This window comes from Artemia sp. Qi Xiang Cuo, chromosome 1 (assembly GCF_049724085.1).
Source record: "Artemia sp. Qi Xiang Cuo chromosome 1, ASM4972408v1, whole genome shotgun sequence".
Lineage (NCBI taxonomy): Eukaryota > Metazoa > Arthropoda > Branchiopoda > Anostraca > Artemiidae > Artemia > Artemia sp. Qi Xiang Cuo.
This window is the reverse complement of record NC_142794.1, coordinates 49,493,847-49,514,072: the sequence shown is the minus strand read 5'-3', so window position 1 is coordinate 49,514,072 and position 20,226 is coordinate 49,493,847. Positions and strand designations below refer to the sequence as shown.

General features: G+C 37.1%; 1 protein-coding gene across 1 annotated transcript in view; it reads left to right on the top strand.

The window, feature by feature from the left end:
- Window positions 1-20,226, top strand: part of Trim9 (E3 ubiquitin-protein ligase Trim9) — a 237,798-nt gene that overhangs the window by 164,650 nt on the left and 52,922 nt on the right. The window contains exon 7 of the mRNA XM_089108206.1: window positions 14,354-14,492. Coding sequence (XP_088964332.1) covers window positions 14,354-14,492 — 139 coding nt within the window. The remainder of the gene's footprint in view (window positions 1-14,353; window positions 14,493-20,226) is intronic.

The following is a 20,226-nucleotide window of genomic DNA, read 5'->3' as shown; positions in this document are numbered from 1 at the left end:
AAGATTCTCTTTTGGCGAAAATTTTTTGAACCTGTTCATTTTATTTAGTTGAATAGGACAATAAAAAGAAAGAGGGTCAATTTGTCAGCTGGATAGTAAGTTTAATTTTTTTTTTCTTTCGCTATTCGTTTTTTTTAAATGTCTGAATATATAAGGGACTTAAGTTCGAGGGGGATAATTGTCCTGTTATGAAAGAGGTACATTTTACGTGCTCGTTATAAAATCAAAACGTGGCATTTATGCAGGCAAGATGAGTTTTGAGTATCTATACTCCTTCTGTAGCCTATTCTAAGGCTTAGGGAATTGCATAAAGACAAGTCTACTTCTGTTATACGGAAACAATAAAACTTTCTCTAATTTTGGTTTTAGTTTGATTTTCTTTTAAGATTAAATCCACAATAATTAAATACACTATTGATTAAATAAATTGATCCCTTTGTCAGGAATTCTTGTCTTTTAAATTTACTGTATTTTGTTTCATTTTGCATGCAATTTAATTGCTCTTTTTATTTGAGAGTTTTTCCTTAAAAGTATTTAAAAATAAACTTATTCCTACAAAAAAATATTCTGAAATGAATTCCCTTTCACCCAACCACCAGCGCTATTTTGACGTTTGTCCCCCTCCCATGGAAAATTTTCTGCCGGCGCCCTTGTTTCATACCACATCTATTGGACAAACTTAAATATTGTCCGTATCCTGTACGAAAGCTTAAACTACAACATCTACTTAAAGTCTGAAACTCAATGTAATTATTTCTTACAATCCGAATGCATGAGTTAAATCATATAGTTGTTCGTCAATGAACTTATGAAATTAGACCCGTTTTATTTGACAAAAAACAGATTCTATCACTTTCAACATATAAGCAAATGAATTCCAACCAATCCTTTACCATTAGGACAGACACACACTTGGCGTTTTTTTTTTTTACCGAGCGGTTTTTAGAGGTGTATTGAATAGTATTGCGACGTACACAGTGGACGACAAAAAAGGAACAAGAAAACGGTCGGTAAAAAGAACGCTGAAGGCAGCTTTGCGGTTGCCTACTTATCACTACAGTAAACGATTGGCAAAATAAGCGGTCGTTTTTTTTTAACTCCTCCGCCCGTCCGACGAGATGGGGACCTATGGAACTAAATGCACGTTTACACTCTCAGTGTCCATTCCAAAGAGTATTGGTAACTTATAAGTAAAGTTATCCACATAGGCCAGTAAAAGTACGGTTTGACCGGGACAAAATTGCAACAAAAGGTTTTTTTACACCGAAATGTTCAGAAACAATCGCTTAACAACATATCCAAAATCCGCTCAAATTTCCCTCCGGGACAACCTTCTGGGGCAGCTTAAAGGGGGTGGAAGGGGGCGAAAAATTAGGTATTTACATTTTTGACATTTAGGAAGCTTTTTTTAAACTAAAATGTTCAGAAAAAATTGCTGAACACCATATGCAAAATCCGCTAAAATCGTCTGCCGGGAAAACTCTCTGGGGCTGCTTAAACGGGGTGGAAGGGGGTGAAAAATATATTTTTTAATTTTTGATATTTGGGAAGCTTTATTTACACTAAAATGTTCAGAAAAAATCGCAGAACCACATATCCAAAATCCGCTAAAATTACCCGCCGGGAAAACTTTCTGGGGCTGCTTAAAGAGGGTGAAAGGGGTGGAAAATCCTTTTTTCAATTTTGTTATTTCGGTACGTTCGGAGACTCGATTCTGGTATAAATCAACTCGCAAAAACCGAAAATGATGTCACTTTTATTGTAACACTTCTCTAACTTGTATTAAACTACAAAAAATAAGATTTTAATAACTCCATTGCCAAAATAAAGGAAGTAGCTTTTCTTCCGAAGTTTTACAGAAAGACCAGATCAATGGACGCCTGAAATACTTCGAACAGCCTGCGAAAAGTAATAGAGGGAAATATAGAACTTAAAGGAGCAGAGAAGTACCTCACTCTTTTTTGCTTCGCTAGTCGTCGGGAACCTGGTTATCTGATGAGAATCAAATTTGTGAAAACTAGACTTTAGAAAAAGAGAGACTTAGCATAGACTAAGCATAGAAACTTGAATATTCTAGTCTATACGGCTCATTAAAGACTAGGTACAGAAACAGTTAGGTGTCGAAAACACATGCTACACAGCGCACACAACAGGATCGCCATCTATCTTCAAAAGTACCTGACTGTTATATCAGCTAGTTTGGCAGACACATTATTATGAGTAAGTAGACTTGATAGACTTGATATGTTGCCTCATCCGTAGGAAGCTAAGCCATAGCTTAGGTCAATCAATATTGAAACAGAAGTAATTGTTCGAGGGAGGAGGGGATTGAACCTCCTTCTCAATTGATTTTGACATCAGAGCCATCTGTCGGTGCCTTGAAAAGCGTCCACGGCGCAGATCAGTCACTAGATGTGATGTGACTACTAGCTGTCGTCGGAAAGACAAGAAAGTTTAGCGGAATTGCAGCGGATGCTCATTGGAGTAGTCATTCGATGACTCGGGTATGCTTCTATCATAGGCAGCGCGCTAGCGCTGCCTAAGTAAAGAACGATGCGGGCACAATGTGTTGTTTTTTTGTTGTTGTTTTTTTCTCCATACCCGGGCACTTCGTATCGAAGGAGTTGTCGTAGAAAGTTAAAGCTAATGTGAAAGCTAAAAGAAAGTGAAAGCCTATGTAGATGCGGACACCGCGAAAGAAATTGGAGCCCGAATTCTAGACGAAATGACTGGGAAGGCAGATGATTCATTTTCGTTCCGGAAGAAAAACAAGGCTGTTACAATGGCATCCAAATCAGCTGTTAACATCGATGGTGAACCGGTTCATGTAGATCAAGGGCTTCTGTTCCAGCGCTTAGCTACGGTGGCGAACCGGGAAGAATTCGATCTTCGAGACCTTTTATCGTATGAGCTTTGTACGTATCCCCCATCCCTTTTTGGATCCTATGAAGTTCTGCGTCCTGCCGACAAACCATCTCTGTCAAACGCAATTCGAAAGGCGTCAGGGGACCATTCGGATGAGTGCTTAGACTCGTGCCACTTTGTCGTTGACGGCGGCTGGCTGCTCCAGAAATTGACTTGGCAACCCAACTTACATTTGACTTCATTTGCGAAAGTTACGTCAAGTATGCCACCACTAGATTATGAAAAGCTTCGGTAGTTTTTGATGGATATGACAATGGTCCTTCGACGAAAGGTATGGCTCACCTCAAACGTTCCAGGGATAAACAGTGCCCAGTGGTAGAATTCACTGGTACAACAAAGCTACCAAGAAAGAAAGAAGAGTTCTTGCAAAACTTCTCAAACAAGCAGCGGATAATTCTAGCGATAGGAGAAAAATTGTCCTCAGCAGGTTGTTTGGTACAACATGCCTCTGCTGACGCAGATGTCCTGATTGCAACCACAGCCATTCATAATGCAAGAACTCAGTTGACGTGTCTCATCGGCAACGACACTGACCTCCTTATCCTTCTCCTCTATCATGTCACTGCCACCCACAAAGGGCCTGTATCTCAGATCCGAGGCGAAAGCTTCAAACGAACATAAGCTATGGAATATTTGCTCCATCAAAGAAAAACTAAGGGACGTGTGTGGTGCAATTCTATTTCTGCACGCGTTCCTAGGCTGTGACACCACTTCGAGATTACAAGGAATTGGTAAATCTGTCGGACTGTCATTGTACCGGTCCGATCCGTCTTTCCATGAGGCTGCTAAGGTCTTTATGAAATCGAAGGCTACGAAAGACGGGCTCATTGTAGCTGGTGAACAAGCTCTTTTGAGAATTTATAAAGGAAAGCCTGGAGAAACTCTCGTGTCCTTGAGACATCGTCTGTTCTTGGCCAAGCTCGCTTCCTCTTCCGAATTTTTCTGCCCTGATCGGATGCCTCCCACACCCTCAGCTGCGAAGTTCCATTCTTTTCGCGTGTATTTGCAGGTAATGGAATGGAAAAGCGAGGCTGCTGCGATGAAACTGGAAAACTGGGGATGGCGACTCTCTGCTGATAATTACATCCCAGTAATGACGGAGAAGAAATCAGCTCCCCAAAGTCTTCTTCAAATTATCCACCGCAAATGCAAATCAGGTTGCGATACGGCCAGATGCACTTGCCATAAGAATGGCATGCCCTGCACACTTGCTTGCGGAGAGTGTATGGAAACAAGCTGTAATAACTCTGAACCAGCATCTCTAGAAGAAGAAGAATTTTTGTTTTTTGCAATAACTGTGGTTGTGATCTTTCGTAGTGCTCATTGATGAAATGATGATTCTCAATATTATGTGATCTAAAAATAATGATTATCAAAACTGCGATTTATGTACAGGCGCGTTAATGTATTTGGTTTCCAATTGCGATAGAAATCGTTAATAAGAATGGTCTTCCTAGTGTTTATGTCCCTATGCCCATAGTTTTCCTTTTTCTACAGTCTGGTCATCACACGATTGATACTCATCGGATAACCAGGTCTCCAACGATTAGCAAGGCAACAAAGAGTGGGGTACTTCTTTGCTCCTTTAAATTGCCGTTCGAAATTTTCCTGAGTTGCTGTTTGAAGTATTTCAGGCTTCCATTGATCAGATCTTTCTAACATTTCGGAAGAAAAGCTATTTCCTTTATTTTTGCGATGGAGTTATTAAAATCTTTTTTATAGTTTAATTTAAGTTACAGACGTGTTACAATAAAAGTAACATCATTTTCGGTTTCAGCCAGTTGATTTATACCAGAATCGAGTCTCCGAACGTACCGAAATAACAAAAATCGAAAAAAGAATTTTTCACCCCCTTTAAGCAGTCCCAGAAGGTTTTCCCGGAAGGCAATTTTAGCGGATTTCGGATATGCTGTTCTGTGATTTTTTCTGAACATTTTAGTGTAAACAAAGCTTCCCAAATATCAAAAATGAAAAAACTTATTTTTTCGCCCCCTTCCACCCCCTTTAAGCAGCCTCAGAGGGTTTTACCGGAGGGCGATTTTAGCGGATTTTTGATATGTTGCTCAGCGATTTTTTTTTAGCATTTTAGCGTAAAAAAGCTTCCTAAATGTAAAAAATGTAAATACCTAATTTTTCGCCCCCTTCCACCCCCTTTAAGCAGCCACAGAAGGTTTTCCCGGCGGGCGGTTCTAGCGGATTTTGGATATGTTGTTCAGCGATTTTTTTTGAACATTTTGGTGTAAAAAAAACTTCCTAAATGTCAAAAATGTAAATACCTATTTTTTCGCCCCCTTCCACCCCCTTTAAGCAGCCCCAGAGGGTTTTCCTGGCAGGCGATTTTAGCGGATTTTGGATATGTTGTTCAGCGATTTTTTCTGAACATTTTGGTGTAAAAAAACCTTTTGTTGCAATTTTGTCCGGGTCGACCCACTTTTCTCCGTACTTTAACTGGACTAATACTCTTTGTCCCAGTTTGTCGACGATGACGACTGCTGTTCAGCTGTTGTGTTTAAAGTGAGAGTGTGTTTGCAGATAGTGTATCCTAATGAAAAAAAAAACAAATTGGATTTCATAAATGAATTTCTTTTCCCGGGAAGGGAGAGGGAAATTGTAAAAAGAAGTTAGATAATTTGATTAGGAAGTGCCCAGAAATTCAAGGAAGTGGTGGGGAGTTGGGCCCAAATTAGTCCTAGCATTAAATCCTAAACAAGTCAAAGCCTATTTATAATCATATTAAAGTCATAAATAAAAAAATGAGTGTTAATCTAATTTATGTGTCCTAAACTAAATGCTATTTGAACAAAATCTGAATTCATGACGTGACCCCCATAGTTCCTGGAGAAAAGGCTGTAAGATAGGCAATATGCCCATTGTTCACATATAGTATTGGCTATTGGAAAATTTACGTATTTTCTTATGGAGGGGGGGGGTATTTTCTAGGAAAGACTTTTCATGGTGAGAGTTCTCCATGGGAGGAAAGTTTCCGGTTGGAATTTTCCTGTTAAAACTTTAATCGGGGGGGGGGGGGCTGGGAATTGGATTTATGGAATGATTTGACAAAAAGTCAAAAATTAAATTTAAAAAATATGTTTTTTCAACTGAAAGCAAGGCGTAACATTAAAAACCGAACAGAAACTATTCTGTATATGTGAAGGGGCTGCCAATGAGATGTTGCTTTGGTAGAATGTGTAAACGCTACATTATTTTAAACTAGCGGTGGTTAAAAACGATTGGTAAAAAAACATTCATTAAAAAACGCCAAGTGTATTTCGGGACTTACGGTGTGGAAAACTCAACCTATAAATCGAAAATAAAAGATGCGGAGTCTCTTTCATGTGAAGCTACTGTTTTAGGTGTGAATCTCGACTCGCTGGCGACTTCGTTATCATCATTGAATCTGTTTTTCCTTGGCACTTATAGCTTTACACAGAGTAAAGTTTATATAAAGACATCACAAATAGTTCTTGGAATGTTTCAAATGGCTTTTTGTGTATCTAATAAATCAATTAATGAGCTTCCGGTTCCGTTTTAAATCCAAACTAACCCTTGTTTTCACTTGGCATTTTAGGGAGAAAATGGAAAAAAATTGTTTAATGTGTAAACCTGCGTTCTATAATTTCAATTAAAATTAGTTTTTTCCTGCATACTTCACCATAGATCTTTTACTTTTTTGTCCTTGAAACATCAATTCAAAATAGGGCATAAACCGTCAATTTTGAGGCGTGATTTTTGGAATTCTTATGTTGCATAAACCTATGTTTATTTCCTGGTCGCTGAGCTATCGAACAGAAGTTTTAATACATTCAAAACTTGTTTTCATCTTCTGAAACATTTCCCCTATATTATACATTTCTCTTTTCTTGAGGTCTTGGACAAGGACCGTTACCAGTGGCGCTAATTCACGAATATGGGGAGTGGAGAGGTGGCAAAATGTATTTTCCAAAATTTAGGGCAGTGATTCCCAAACGATTTTGGGCCATGTCTCACCTAGGCTTTTATGAAATCCTGATGCCCTCCTCGTAATATTTAAATTTTGTTATTTAAATTGTAATAGAACGCATCAGGAAACTAGAGGGAGTTGTATAAGCAAGAGAATAGCCAAAGCCACTGTCGAAGGTTATACATGGATTCAAGCTTATTTGGAGCGACACCCGATTTTGACTCTTTGTTATGAGGGTACGAGGCACCAGTATCAAATCGGGATTGTATCTTGGCAAGCATTTTTTGCAGTTTGTCCAAACTGGTAAATGGATAAAATTCTGGTAAATTCTTTTTAAGTTCTCTCCTTCATGGGAGTTCTGTCCGCCAAGTATTAGTCTTGAGCTTATATAGGACAAAAACGAGAATAATCCACATGAACTAATAAGAGCTGAATTTTTAAGAAAAAATGCTGCAGATTTCAAGAATCGTCTACTTCTTCACATGGATGGATCCGTAGTAAGGAATAAGCCCACCGCGGCAGCAATAATTCCAGACACCTCCCTGACCAGTCAAATGCCTCTTTAACTGTATTCCTCAGTTTTAACGGTTGAACTGGCAGCAATGGTTAAATCGCTAATGGTTAAACTGTCAACAATATTTTTGACTTCCCATCTTCTCAGATTCTCAAACTGCACCTAAACTATAACCTTGAATGGAAAGGGCACTGATTTCCAGGGGATAAGGAAGCTACTTGTTCCTTCATCCAAGATTAACGTAGCGGTGGCTTTCCTGCATACTCTTAGCCATGTAAAAATAAACTATAATGAAAACGTGGACAATCTTGCTGCAAAGACAGCAACGTTTTTCAACACACAACTTGTTAGAAAGTATTCAATCATGCTTAGAGACGCAATTAGAAACTGCTATTCATATTGAAAGCCTCCTCCTGTTTTGACTCCAATATTCAAAGAGCCTGAATACAATCGGGCTTATTTCAAAATAAAAAGCTTAGAGGTAATACTAAGACAAGAAAAATAGAGTTGGAAGCAACAAAGTGAGCCAAATGGTAGACTCTGCAACTTGGCCGAAGAAACCTTGCAACACCTTCTTTTCGAATGCACGGCAAGTACCCCATGAATTTATAGACTGAATGCTCTAGCTCAAAAGTATGAATTTCCACCAAATATTCGCCTGATTGTGGATGCGCCTTTACCATCTTCCACTGAAAAACTATCTTACAGACATGCAATCAATATTAAAAAAAAAACAAAAAAAAAAACAAACAAACATACATGTGTTTGATATTGATGACCCATTCTGTGGGGGTTGGTTGATGATGTTATATTTTTATTATTGTTTTCTTCTTAGAAAAAATAATTTGTTGATTATAAGCATTGTTACCTTGTGCAGAAGAGGGCTAGAGTGAGCAGGAAGAGCTATATCAACACATAGCCACAGGGCTACAAGCCAACAGGTAGACCTTAAATTGCTTGGAACAGGCAGATCAAGTACTGGCACTTCCCACGAGACAATCAAAATAGTTAGCCTATAATGTCATGAAATATATAATGAAAGTCGTATTATGTGCAGTGTATGATGTGTATTATGAATGTGAAAATGTACAGTTTGAAGGCGAAAAGAGCCCGTATAGGATTTCTGGTGCTTTGTTTATGATGAAGAAGAAGAAGACTTGTATTCACCTGAAGGAAGCTTAAAAGGCCATTAAATTGGCATTTTCTTTTGTTGTTCTCTAGGTATATCTTATTCTAATGAAAAATATTGTCTGAATACAACACCTTTCATATAGTGTATCTCATAATTCCGATACTGTCATATTTTTTTTTGCTCTTTAAATAGATTTGAATGTGACGTCGTTCGCAAAAAAGAGATTTCAAAACACTTTTATGTTAAACGCACTCTTTTATATATGTCAAACTGGAGACGCGACAGAAAATCCGTTTTGTTTGGGTTAATTCAAGACACTGCTATACAGTAATTAATGCTTAGCGTGGTTTTCAATGCGTTGACGATATTTAAACTGTCGTTTTTTGGGGTTTAGGGGGAGAAAAAGGTACCTTGGTTAGGTTAGGTTACGTATTTAGGTACTGATCTATTAACCAGGGTCTTTTAAATACGACAAAGCATACCAGTCACGAAATAGATCGAGACGCCTGATGAAAACAGGTTTACAATGCCTTCTGGGATATAAACAAAGGCAAGAACTATATTTAAATTGTTGTTTTTTGGGCTTTAGGGGGGGGGTGTACCTAGGTTAGGTTAGGTTCCGTATTTAATATATGGTAAGCCTTGCCCCCTTTCCACCCCTACACCCCTTAATGTGCAAATATATAGCCCAAATTTGTTTCTGAAATATTATATATTCATCCTATTTTATTTTATTTCATTAGGATTAACCAAACTAGCACTATATAAAAGAGCCTGGCTAATAGAACAGTACCCGTATTTAATATATGCTATTCTTTACCCCCCCCCCCCCACCCCCTAATGTGCAAATATATACCCCAAATTTGTTTCTAAACTATTATCTATTCATCCAATTTTGTTTTATTTCATTAGCATTAACCAAACTAGCACTATATAAAAGAGTGCGTTTAACATAAACGTACCCAAAGGCTATAAAGTATAGTTAGCCGAAGGTTGCACGTCCTGCCAATGATCCACTAAAATATTTCCATGCCCCACCGGTTGGCTCTGCGCCCCATGTTGGGAATCACAGATCTTGGGAGAGGCAAATGAATCATCTTTATAAATAAAAATCCAAGAATATTGTTTTAAGTCGCTTTTTGGCTGTGAGAACATACATAGAAAAAATCTTGCATTCAATTTTCTTCATCTAATTTAGTATTGCGTGACCTATGGTTTTCTTTCTCTTATTTCATGATGCTTTTCCAATTTCACCAAGATTATTATATTATGCAAATGATACATACTTCTCTAAAATTTTTCTAATAGCAATTTGCTATTTTTGGCGAGCTGTCACCATTTTGGAAGTATTGCTGTTTTTACATGCATTGAACAGACATTGCTACATTATACTTTTTATTTCTCATTCACGAGTTTCCTATCTTTGACTGGTTTTGTTACTTTGGTAACGCTTGTCAAGACAAGCATCTTGAGCATTTGTCTGGTCATAGCTAAAGGTATTTAAGGTTAGCTCTAACATTTGTGTTGTACACAATTATGAATGCCACGCTATTGACTTTGCCAAGTTAATTGCACACAATGTAACGCAATGTTCTAGCCATTGGCAACATGGTTGCTTTTTTATATCTTGGCGTCTAGTTTAGCCAAATGTGGTTAGTTTTACTCTTCATATTTTAATATAAAATTCATTGAAAATACCAAGGACATCAAATAAAAAGTTTTTTCCCTTGGCTCTATCTTCGGTCTATTCACACCTGAAAACCGGGATTTTCCACGGTTGATACATCATTCCACCAATATATACATCTATAGTATTTACTTCGACTACAGAAATGTTTTAAGTTTATGAATTACAAGTAGGACTATACCTTTCGTGATTTTATTTCACAAAAACAAGTTCAGTTTCCTTGATCTGTTTTTTTATTGGAACTTTTTCTAACCGAAAGTATCGGGCAACACTGAAACCTGAAACGACCGGGAGAAACCAGTCCGCATCTGAGGGGGGGGGGTTGTCTCCTCATCAACCCTTTCCCTTTAAGCTTAAGAATTAAAGTTTTTGATGATACTTCTCATTCGAGTTCCTTGTGTATCAGGAACTTGAACTTGTGTATCAGGAACCCTTGTGTATCAGGAGTCGTTCTTAAAGCATCGTGACAAAAAGTAAGACTTTAGCGGAAAGAGCGAGGGTTGAAGAAGGGGCATCTCCTGTTATATACGGAATAATTTCTGTTCGTTTTAAGTTTTAATGTTGTTCTTTATTTTCAGTTGAAAAAAAACTAGTTTTTACATTTAATTTCTGACCGTTTTTTCAAATCATGCTAGGAAACCCCCCCCCCCCTCGTGTAAGCTTTCCCCACAAAAATTCCCCGTAGAATCTTTTCCCCCACAGATAACACTCCTCATGAAAAATCCCTCCCCACAGAAAGTCCCCCCCTAAAAATTAAAATCCCTATATTTCCTAGTAACAAATACAATACGCGAACAATGGTCAAATTACTTAGCTTATTGTCCGTTTCCCGTTGACTACGGGGTCAGACGTCTTTGGGGAAAATGAGGTGTGAGTGGAGGCCAGTTGTCCGCCATCTTTGGCACCAGAGCTTTTGACTTCCATTCTAATTAGCCCTTTCTCGATCTTCTTGGACCATTGATTCTATATGATCCGCCCTGGAACAAAAAATAGAAAAACAAATAAACACACATCCCTAATCTTTCTTCTGGCTAAAAAAAAAAAAAAAAAAAAAAAAAAAAAAAAAAAAAAAAATCCACAGTTTTGCAGATAAGAGCCTTCACAGTAGAGTTCTCTATATGCTGAATCTAAAGGTCTTATTTTCATTAAAATTGCCTGAGTTTTTGGGGGTATTTTCACTCTTTCTCTAAAATCAGGAAAATTTTTCCAGGCTGTAGCTTTTGATGGGTAACATTAAACTTAACGAATTTTATATATTTAGAATCAGCATAAATAGCCAGTTCTTTGATGTATCTATTGTTATCAAAATTCAGTATTTTAGAATTTCGGTTACTATTGGTCTGTATCGCTCACCAACAATTCGTTAACACGAACTGTTTGATACCTATCACTTTTTTTGCGCCAAAGATAATGTCACTGAAGATTTACATTTATACATCCAACGATTCGATTCTTTGCCATGAAATTTCTAACGTATGTTAAAGTCAAAACCACATAAAAATAAAATATTCCTCGGTCTTAAAGTGCCAAGGACACGAAAAATGAAATTTGATTCTCTAAGTTGGTTAAGTGGAAAGTAACACAACCATATGCCTCTTGAAAACTTAGGAAAACCCTGGAACTCTATTTTTAATAAAAATTCCTCCATATGCAGTTAAGCAGTTTTACGTTTAGGGGGCACACAGTTTGAAAATAAGGAACGTTTGTGAAAAAAAGCAGAAAATTGGGAAAATAATTATAACATCAGGGAGCTCTAGAAGTTTAACTTTCCTGATTGCTGCAGCAATAAAAAAAAAAAATAAATAAAAAATACTGACTTAAATCTGAGCAATGTGTTAATAGAGATATTATTAACACTATTCGAGATTAAAAATTCCAAATTATTAGTTAATTGACTTACCTACAAAAACATCTTATTAAAAGACCAATTTGGCCATCCTATTCTGTTATATTTTTTTCTTCAGTTAACTACTGACATCAATAAAATCCTTATTTACTTCTGATTTAAAAATGTCGCTTTTGTTACTTAATTTTTAAATATTACCACTAGCCTAAATTTGTTCAATAGCCCGACTGTACATGATGGGTATCGCCCTACTGATGGCTGTATTATTCGATGATCACCTGCAGATAAGTTTGGTGTTATAAGCGTTTGGTTAGTCTTGTTTGTGAAACAGAAAAGTTTCCGCTTGCCTCTTTTCACGATTAAATAAAAAAACAAGATGTTTTTTTTTTTAAACTGAAAGTAAGGAGCGACAATAAAACTTAAAACGAACAGAAATTATTCCGTACATGAAAAAAGGTGGTCCCATTGTCCACGCCTCGCTCTTTACGCTAAAGTTTTTATTATTTAAAAAAGTAAAGTTTTGAGACAGAGTCAAACTTTAGCATAAAGACCAAGGCGTTGAGTAGGGGAGAACCCCTTTCATATACGGAATAATTTCTGTTCGTTTTAATTTTTAATGTTGCTCCTTACTTTCAGTTAAAAAACTTTTTTTTATTTAATTTCAGAACGTGTTTGAATTAATGCAGGTTTTGATTTTGGCTCACCGTACATGAATAATTAAAACAAAATTTGCATATTAATTTTACTTTGTTTTGGCTAAATGGCTTTCTCGAAAGTTGTTTAATTTTATTTACAAATGTTTTTATTAGTAATAAATACACGTAACTTACGAATTAACTTACGTAACGAACTTCTATATTCGTATATCTGAATTACATATATTGGAAGGTTCACCCCCTAGTCAATACCTGGCTCTTTACGCTAAAGTTTGAATTTTTTACAATTCTTTAAGAATGACCCCTTAATCACAAAGGCCGTTAATTAGAATAAATAGCTCTTATAAAAGTTACTAAGAAATTTTTAGCGTAAAGAGCGAGGTATTGACTAGGGGTGAACCCAATCATATACGTAATCATATACATATACCCAATCATATACATATGCGTAGTTCCTGTTCGTTTTAAGTTTTGATGTTGAAAAGTTTTTCAGTTGAAAACTTGTTTTTTTATTTAGTTTCTGATTGTTTTTTTAAAATAATGCTGGGAAATTCGGCGCCCCTTCATAGCGATATCCCTTCCCCCATGAAAACTTCCACTATGGAAAGATCGTCCCACGTAAACCCCGACCCACCCCCAAGCCCTACCCCTACCACAAAATAAACCCTCTGAAAACGTCTGTATACTTCCCAATAACCAATACTATATGTAAACATTGGGCAAAATTCATAACCTGCAGCCCTTCCCCCGGGGACTGTGGGGGGAATAAGTCATCCTCAAAGACATAGTTATTATATTTTTCGACCATGCTGAACAAAATGGCTATCTCAAAATTTTGGTCGGGTGACTTTGGGAACTTGTTTTTTATTTCAGTTCCAATAAAAAAACAGATCAAGGAAACTGAACTTGTTTTTATGAAACAAAATCACGAAAGGTATAGTCCTACTTGCAGCTGATTTGCATTTGCAGCTTTGAAATTACTGTGGGGTGTAAAAGTGGCACAAGAGTCTAAAAAAGTGGTAGAATAGCACAGAAGATGCCAATTTAACTACTGAGTTTGACAGAAGCCGAAAATTTTGCAGAATTGTCTAACAATATTTGAATATATAGATCCTTATTTGGCAGATCTGAAGTATCTGCTTGGTTGCGCAAATGTAATTTGTTGGAAAATTTAAATTGATATACCAAATGACAAGATTCGTAGTGATACAAAAAAAAGTTAAAAAGTGATCATATCCAATTCAAGTTTATTTTTCTTTATGAGATGGGGATGTCAAAAATTTTTACTTTATCTGCTTCAGGTCTATATAACGTTCAAAGCAAAAGTGTGGTAAGGTAGGCTACTGGGTTATACATTAATGCTTGGGATTTGATTTCATTTAACCTTGAGGAACTGTAAAGTTTTAAAATCCAACAATGCCTGGTTGTGTTGGATTTAAATTAATTTTTAAACTACTCTTTCAATGAGGTTAAAATTTATCATTGTGCTAATATATGTATAAAAGTCATGAATGGTTGTAATGTTTTTTGTTTTTTTCTTTCTTTTTTTAACGATAGTCTCTACCAGCTATAACCTATAATTCAGGATCCACATCCTTATTCAGACAACCTGAAACTTATAACATTCTGATTTTGTTTTTTCTTTTCTTAAAGGAAGTGTACGTGGGAAAAGAAACGGTGTGTACAGTAGACGGGCTTCATTTCAATAGTTTATATCAAACAAGAGTGAAGGCTTTTAACAGTTGCGGTGAAGGCCCATACAGTGAAATTATTGGACTTCATACGGCAGAAGGTAAGAAAGCTCTGTGATAGTGTCATTTTTCTTTTTTCGCGTTAACAGGTTAATAAATAAGAAAATGTAGCATAAGGTAGCTATAGAGAAAATAGAAAATAAGATTCTTGTCAAGCGTCGTTTTATTTGAACTTGTAAGCTCATGTTACAGAGAAAAGAGTATTTTGGTGCTGAAATCGTTAGATCGAGAGTAAATAGAACAGATTTCACAAGTAAAACTTTTTGTCGGGTTTTGCATTTTTTTTTTCGAACGTAAATCGTTTTTACTAAGAGTTAAAGGACCCTGCAAAATTCATCAAGAAATGGAGCCAAGCTGCAAGTTTTTTCTAGGGCGACAAAAGTTAAAATGAAAGTATTTACCTGAAAAATGAACTGGTTTTAATGACTCTGTAATTAGTACGTTAAATTGACTTTTCGCGGTAAAAATCAATAAAAATAAAGTATATAGTTGAAGTTTGGTAGGCCATATCAAACATATTACGGTAACGAACTGTAATGGCAACAGAAACTTTAACTTTAATAGCGACAGAAGCTCGAACTGCAGTAGCAACGGAAACTAAAAAAACACACAAAAAAAAACAACAGAATTCCGGTAACAACATATGCACAAAAGGGACCAGGCGCATTTCCCCCTCCTCCCAAAAAAGTCCTCCCGTAGAAATTTGTCCCCTCTTCCGTCGAAACTTACCACCCCCCCCCACCCCCCCTTGAAAAATTCTTCCCGGAAAATTCGCATAGGAAAAATTCTCCCCGCTTGTAAAATTGAGCAGCCAAAGGGAAATTGAGGAAAATAAAGAATGAAAAAAGAAAGGATTATAGAGACCACCTATATTCCAAAATAAATGTAGAATATCTTGTGTAGAATAAAAAAGTTAGGGTTAACGAACTGTAAGCAAGGGGCGACTCGGGCCAATAGTAATCAAACTCTCAAAAAAGAAATTTTGATAACAATTAAAATAATCAAAGGAATTAGTTTTTATGATTCCAAATTTATAAAGTTCATTAAATTTAATGTTGCACGTCAAATGCCACAAGCTTGAGAGAATTTGCCTGATTTTCAAAAAAATGATAAGACACCCCTGAAAAGGAAAGTAATCGTAGTGAAAATCATAGTATTAGATTTAACATATTAGAGAACTCCAGAATTGTCATTGATAGACAATTGATAGAATTGTCACTAATTTTGACTCCAAGTCACAGCTAATTATGGATCTGATCACGCTTTTGGAAGAAGCTGCCAGGACCGGACGAATCATTAGCTGGAAGAAGACGAAAGTCATGGTGGTGCAGCCAAAGTCTGACACCGACAATTCTAATTAATTAGTCGCCTGGAACCAAATCGAACTGGTTGACCATTTCGCTTATCTTGGTTCCATCATATCATCGGACGGCTGCATCGACCATGAGATTGTTGCCCATGCGGCCAAGGCTTCTGCCGTCTTCAGTAGACCGAGCCATGTTTGGAAGAAGCCAATAATCAAACAAGCCACCAAAATGAAGATCATTGGAGCGTCTGTATGTTTGATTCTGCTGTACGGAGCTGAAACTTGGCCTCCAACTGTCCTGGGCCGTCTCGACACTCTTCAATCTAAGTGGCTTCAGACAATTGAGGGAATCCGATGAACAGGCTTTGTCAGCAATGACCGCCTACGAAGTATGACTTCCTAGTTGCCCGTGTCACAGCAGGTTGCCCAGCGGACACTTCGCTGGTTCGGACATCTTTTGTGACTGTCTGCTGACTCTCCGGCTTGGATTCTTTACGGCTTTGAACCAATCAGTAGTGACAAGAAACGTCCAAAAGGAAGACTCAAGTTCCGGCGGAATAACAGTCTTGGAAAATTCCTGGACCCCGTTGGAATTTTTATTTTCGATGCAGAGGCCCTGGCTGCTGACTGCCCTTCATGGAGGAGGCTGCGATGCTCTCAACGCTACCCCGGCATGAGGATTAAGTAATTAAGCAGGTTTCGAAATTGCAAATCCCATCATGAACTTTGTGAATTGATACTCTTGGACTAATATCCAGTCATAAAATCGGCTTTCCCTAAACTTTCTAGCTTAACCCACAACAGTTATATTCGTTTTGCGTGCAATAATGTGTAAGTTAGTCTCTTCATTTAAAAAAGATAAAGAAAAAACATGGAGAAAGGATAATATTCAGGGAGATAGGTGAAAGCGGTCAAGAGGGTTGTTTAGACATTTTTTTTGGGGGGGGGAGTCAAGTTACCGGCACGTGTGTATACAATTGTTCAAATTTGGAAAATGGACTACTGAATTAATCAGAAAGATTTTGTGACATTTGGGATTGAGATTCAATCCCAACTTCTTTGCATCTTTTAGAAAATTTTCCACTTGACTTCACAGTCGAGCTAGTAGGGAAATATACCTTTAAAGGGTTTAAATCTGTATGTATACATAGCTTTAATACTTGATGCTGAATTGGACTAATTTCTATAATTACAGGTTTGCAAAATTCTGAAATAGTTGCTGCATTTTTAAAATCCACAGGGCCAAAAGTAAAGCAGTATCAACCAGGTTTGTTCACAGAATAACTGTTAGATCAATCGCATCAAAACATAGTTGTGACGCGTGGCCGCCCCAGAGGTCATTAATAAGGCCAGGAAAAATAAGTTTCTTTTGATTGTGGGAGACTCATAGAGGTTCAATCTTTTATCTCCTAATTCCCAATAAGAAAATGATAATGATAATAATGATGATAATATTAGACAAACAGGCTGCTTAAAGTGTATTAAAAGAGTCAAATAGTTTTCATTTTGTTTTCAGCATCATTTGCTGTTTATACTGCTTTGTTTAATAAATATCATTTGGCATTGGATAGCTCCCCTATATATCACCAGCACGGAGTGTTCCCACTGAAAGTCACCAGTAGGATCGTTTTTAAAACGACGGGGGAGGCTGAAATAAAGTTTTTTTACGTAAAGCCTGCTAAATTTTTATGTATTTTGAATTTTCCCTGTTAGGCAGATTCCACCCTCAGGCACTCCTATATGGGCACACCTGAAGTGACTAATAAATTTTTAAATAGTTCTTTTTTTTATATAGATAGTTCTTCTTTCTTTAATCTTAATACCTCATTTCCATCTACTAGTTCTTTTTTTCTTTACCCTTTTAGTGTTATTCCCTTTTTCCATTCTCAACCAGTCTAAAATAATAAGTAAGCATTCTAATCGCCCAAGGAGTTGGACTTCGGTTCATCGTTTTTTTTAGATATTGACTACCCTCCATAACATAGTGAATCTCGCGATGGGATATCTGTTATCCCCATTTTCAGTTTGAGCATTCTCATTCATTGCAGCCTTGGGATATAACCCTCCTCATCCTTATGGGATTTCGAAAGCATTGCAAGATTTCGTTTATGTTTGACATGATCGATGATTTATCCATTGAGGTTTTAAACAGCATTTGGTGATGCTATAGGAGCCTTAAAAGCATGTGTACATTACATTGATTTATACTATAATACAAAGGGACCGAGTTTTTCTCGGTGGAAAGAAAAGCAAAAGGAAAGCTCGGTGAAATTGAAAGGTAAGGTTCTTTTTTAAGAAAAGAACGTTCTATTTTTAAGAAAGAATTCTATTTGGCAAACATTTTTCATCTTTGTACCGAGAATTTGTTTTATACTATATTATCGACGATCAACTGAAATTGTAGTATGTTTTTTAAAATATCTAGTACCGACACTCATCTCCAGCAAAATTTATTAGAACTATTCTAAGTATTTGTGACATCATTCGTATGAGAAATGTTGGAGAAATTCGACTGTGGAAGAAACATTCTAATGAAAATTACGACTACTGCCAGAGTCGATGCCGCCACCTTCGGATTTAAGTCCTGATTTATCTAGGTTGTTTTTTTTACGCCGGACAATGTTATGCCAATTTTCATTAAAAATTATATTGTCGCTCTCGAACAAAAAAAAAAAAAAAAAAAAAAAATCACATATATATGCAGGTGTGACTTGTTCAATAAGATAGATGTGTTTATGGGGTGAGTGGCCATATTCTTCTTCAGTTACTCTTTGGCTTTCTTTATGAAGATCATAATGCTTTTGACCTTGAAACCTCCCCCCCACCTGTCCTTAGGGGTATAATTTTGGCGCTAGATCCAATCCTGTAAGTTTCGTTTCCTATATTTGCTGCTTCCCGAGATGGTGAACATTTCCTGGTCTGTAATTTTACCCCAGAAAGGCTTTGGAGCACTTTTTAAATTAGAATTTCGATATATATTAAATCCTTTAAATAGTTAATTCTCCCAAACTACAGAAAACATACTTATCAGGCACTTCAGAATGTAGAGGAAAGTAAAATGAGGGGGGCACCCACTCTCAGGAATCACCTACACCAGGTAACGCGTGTTAATCATGGCGGAAGTGTGCTAAGCGTGGCGGAAACTCTGCCAAGCGTGGCTGGAAGTGTGACAAACGTTTTGGAACTGTGTGGCACACTTGGCATTCTGAGGTGTGCATAAAGTGACGGAAAGTGGGTGCCCCCTTGGGCAAAAAGTCCCAAATTATGTCACCCACAACAGCTTAAAAACGGCTAATCTGTCAGCATGTTTTGAGGCTAGCCTAGGTCTACTTCGTACAGACTGGAGTTTGAGCTAAAAACGGTTACTGAAAACGAATAATTCATACCTATGTTTCTTACAGAGAAAGTTAAGCTTTAATCCTGTAAAATGGTAGACTAATAATCTCAGTCACCCAATTATCTTTGAAATTTCCTACTTCTTTCATGAGGTCATCTGACGCAAAAGTAAAATTGGCCTATCTTTCCTATCTTAAGGACACCCTAGACGGTCAATCATTTTGATCAAAAGCTTCCGTCAATTAATTGATTAAATCATGATTGACCGTCTAGGAACCGATTGAGTCATTCAAACTTTCTATCAATCACCTTCAACGCTTGACTCAAGCGTCAAACAGGTTCCTAAATGGTCAATCATGCTTTAATCAAGTGATTGACGAAATCTTTTGATCAAAATGATTGACCGTCTAGGATGTCCTTTAGGATGTTAAATCGCCGTAAATCCAACTCTTACTATCTGGCCATACGCTTTGAATCACGTCACACATTTCAAAACAGAAGGTTGCACCAATTGGAGAAAAGAATTTCCATATGAAATAAATTTTTATTTCATTTTTTTTTCATCCAAAAGCAGATTGGTTTTGAAAGATTAAGAAGGATTTTTATTTGTTCACCAAACTCGTGCAAACTGAAAGATATTGGGGCCACTAAGCCAAACTGAAAGATATTGGGGGCACTTTGTGAGCTTACGCTGCCGTCTGCATGTAAGGATTTTCGTAAACTTCCCTGTAGTGTTCTTATAATTTACTTGATCCAACATTGCAATTCAGCTGTCCTAGGTGTCCATGTTGACCTAGGCAAATAAACTTTCAGGACCTACGCCCCAAAGAAGGGCTCGGTATTAGTTTTTTAAACTCTTGCCCCCATCTCTACCCAAGTTGTAAAGTCTGTGCTAAGACAAGATATGTTGCAAGTATTTATCAGGTTTACATGGATTATTGTAGTCAAAGTGCAATTTGAAACAGGTGTACGCTTGCTCACCTGCTTAAATGGAGCTCTCCACCCAAAACCAGGAACATGGCTCCGAGAAGTGAAAGCTTGGTGGAACAATTTCATATGCTCTAACATAGACTGAAAAAATCCCCTCAGCTCACATACTGTAAATTCTGGGTCAAAGGCAAGCAAAAACTAAT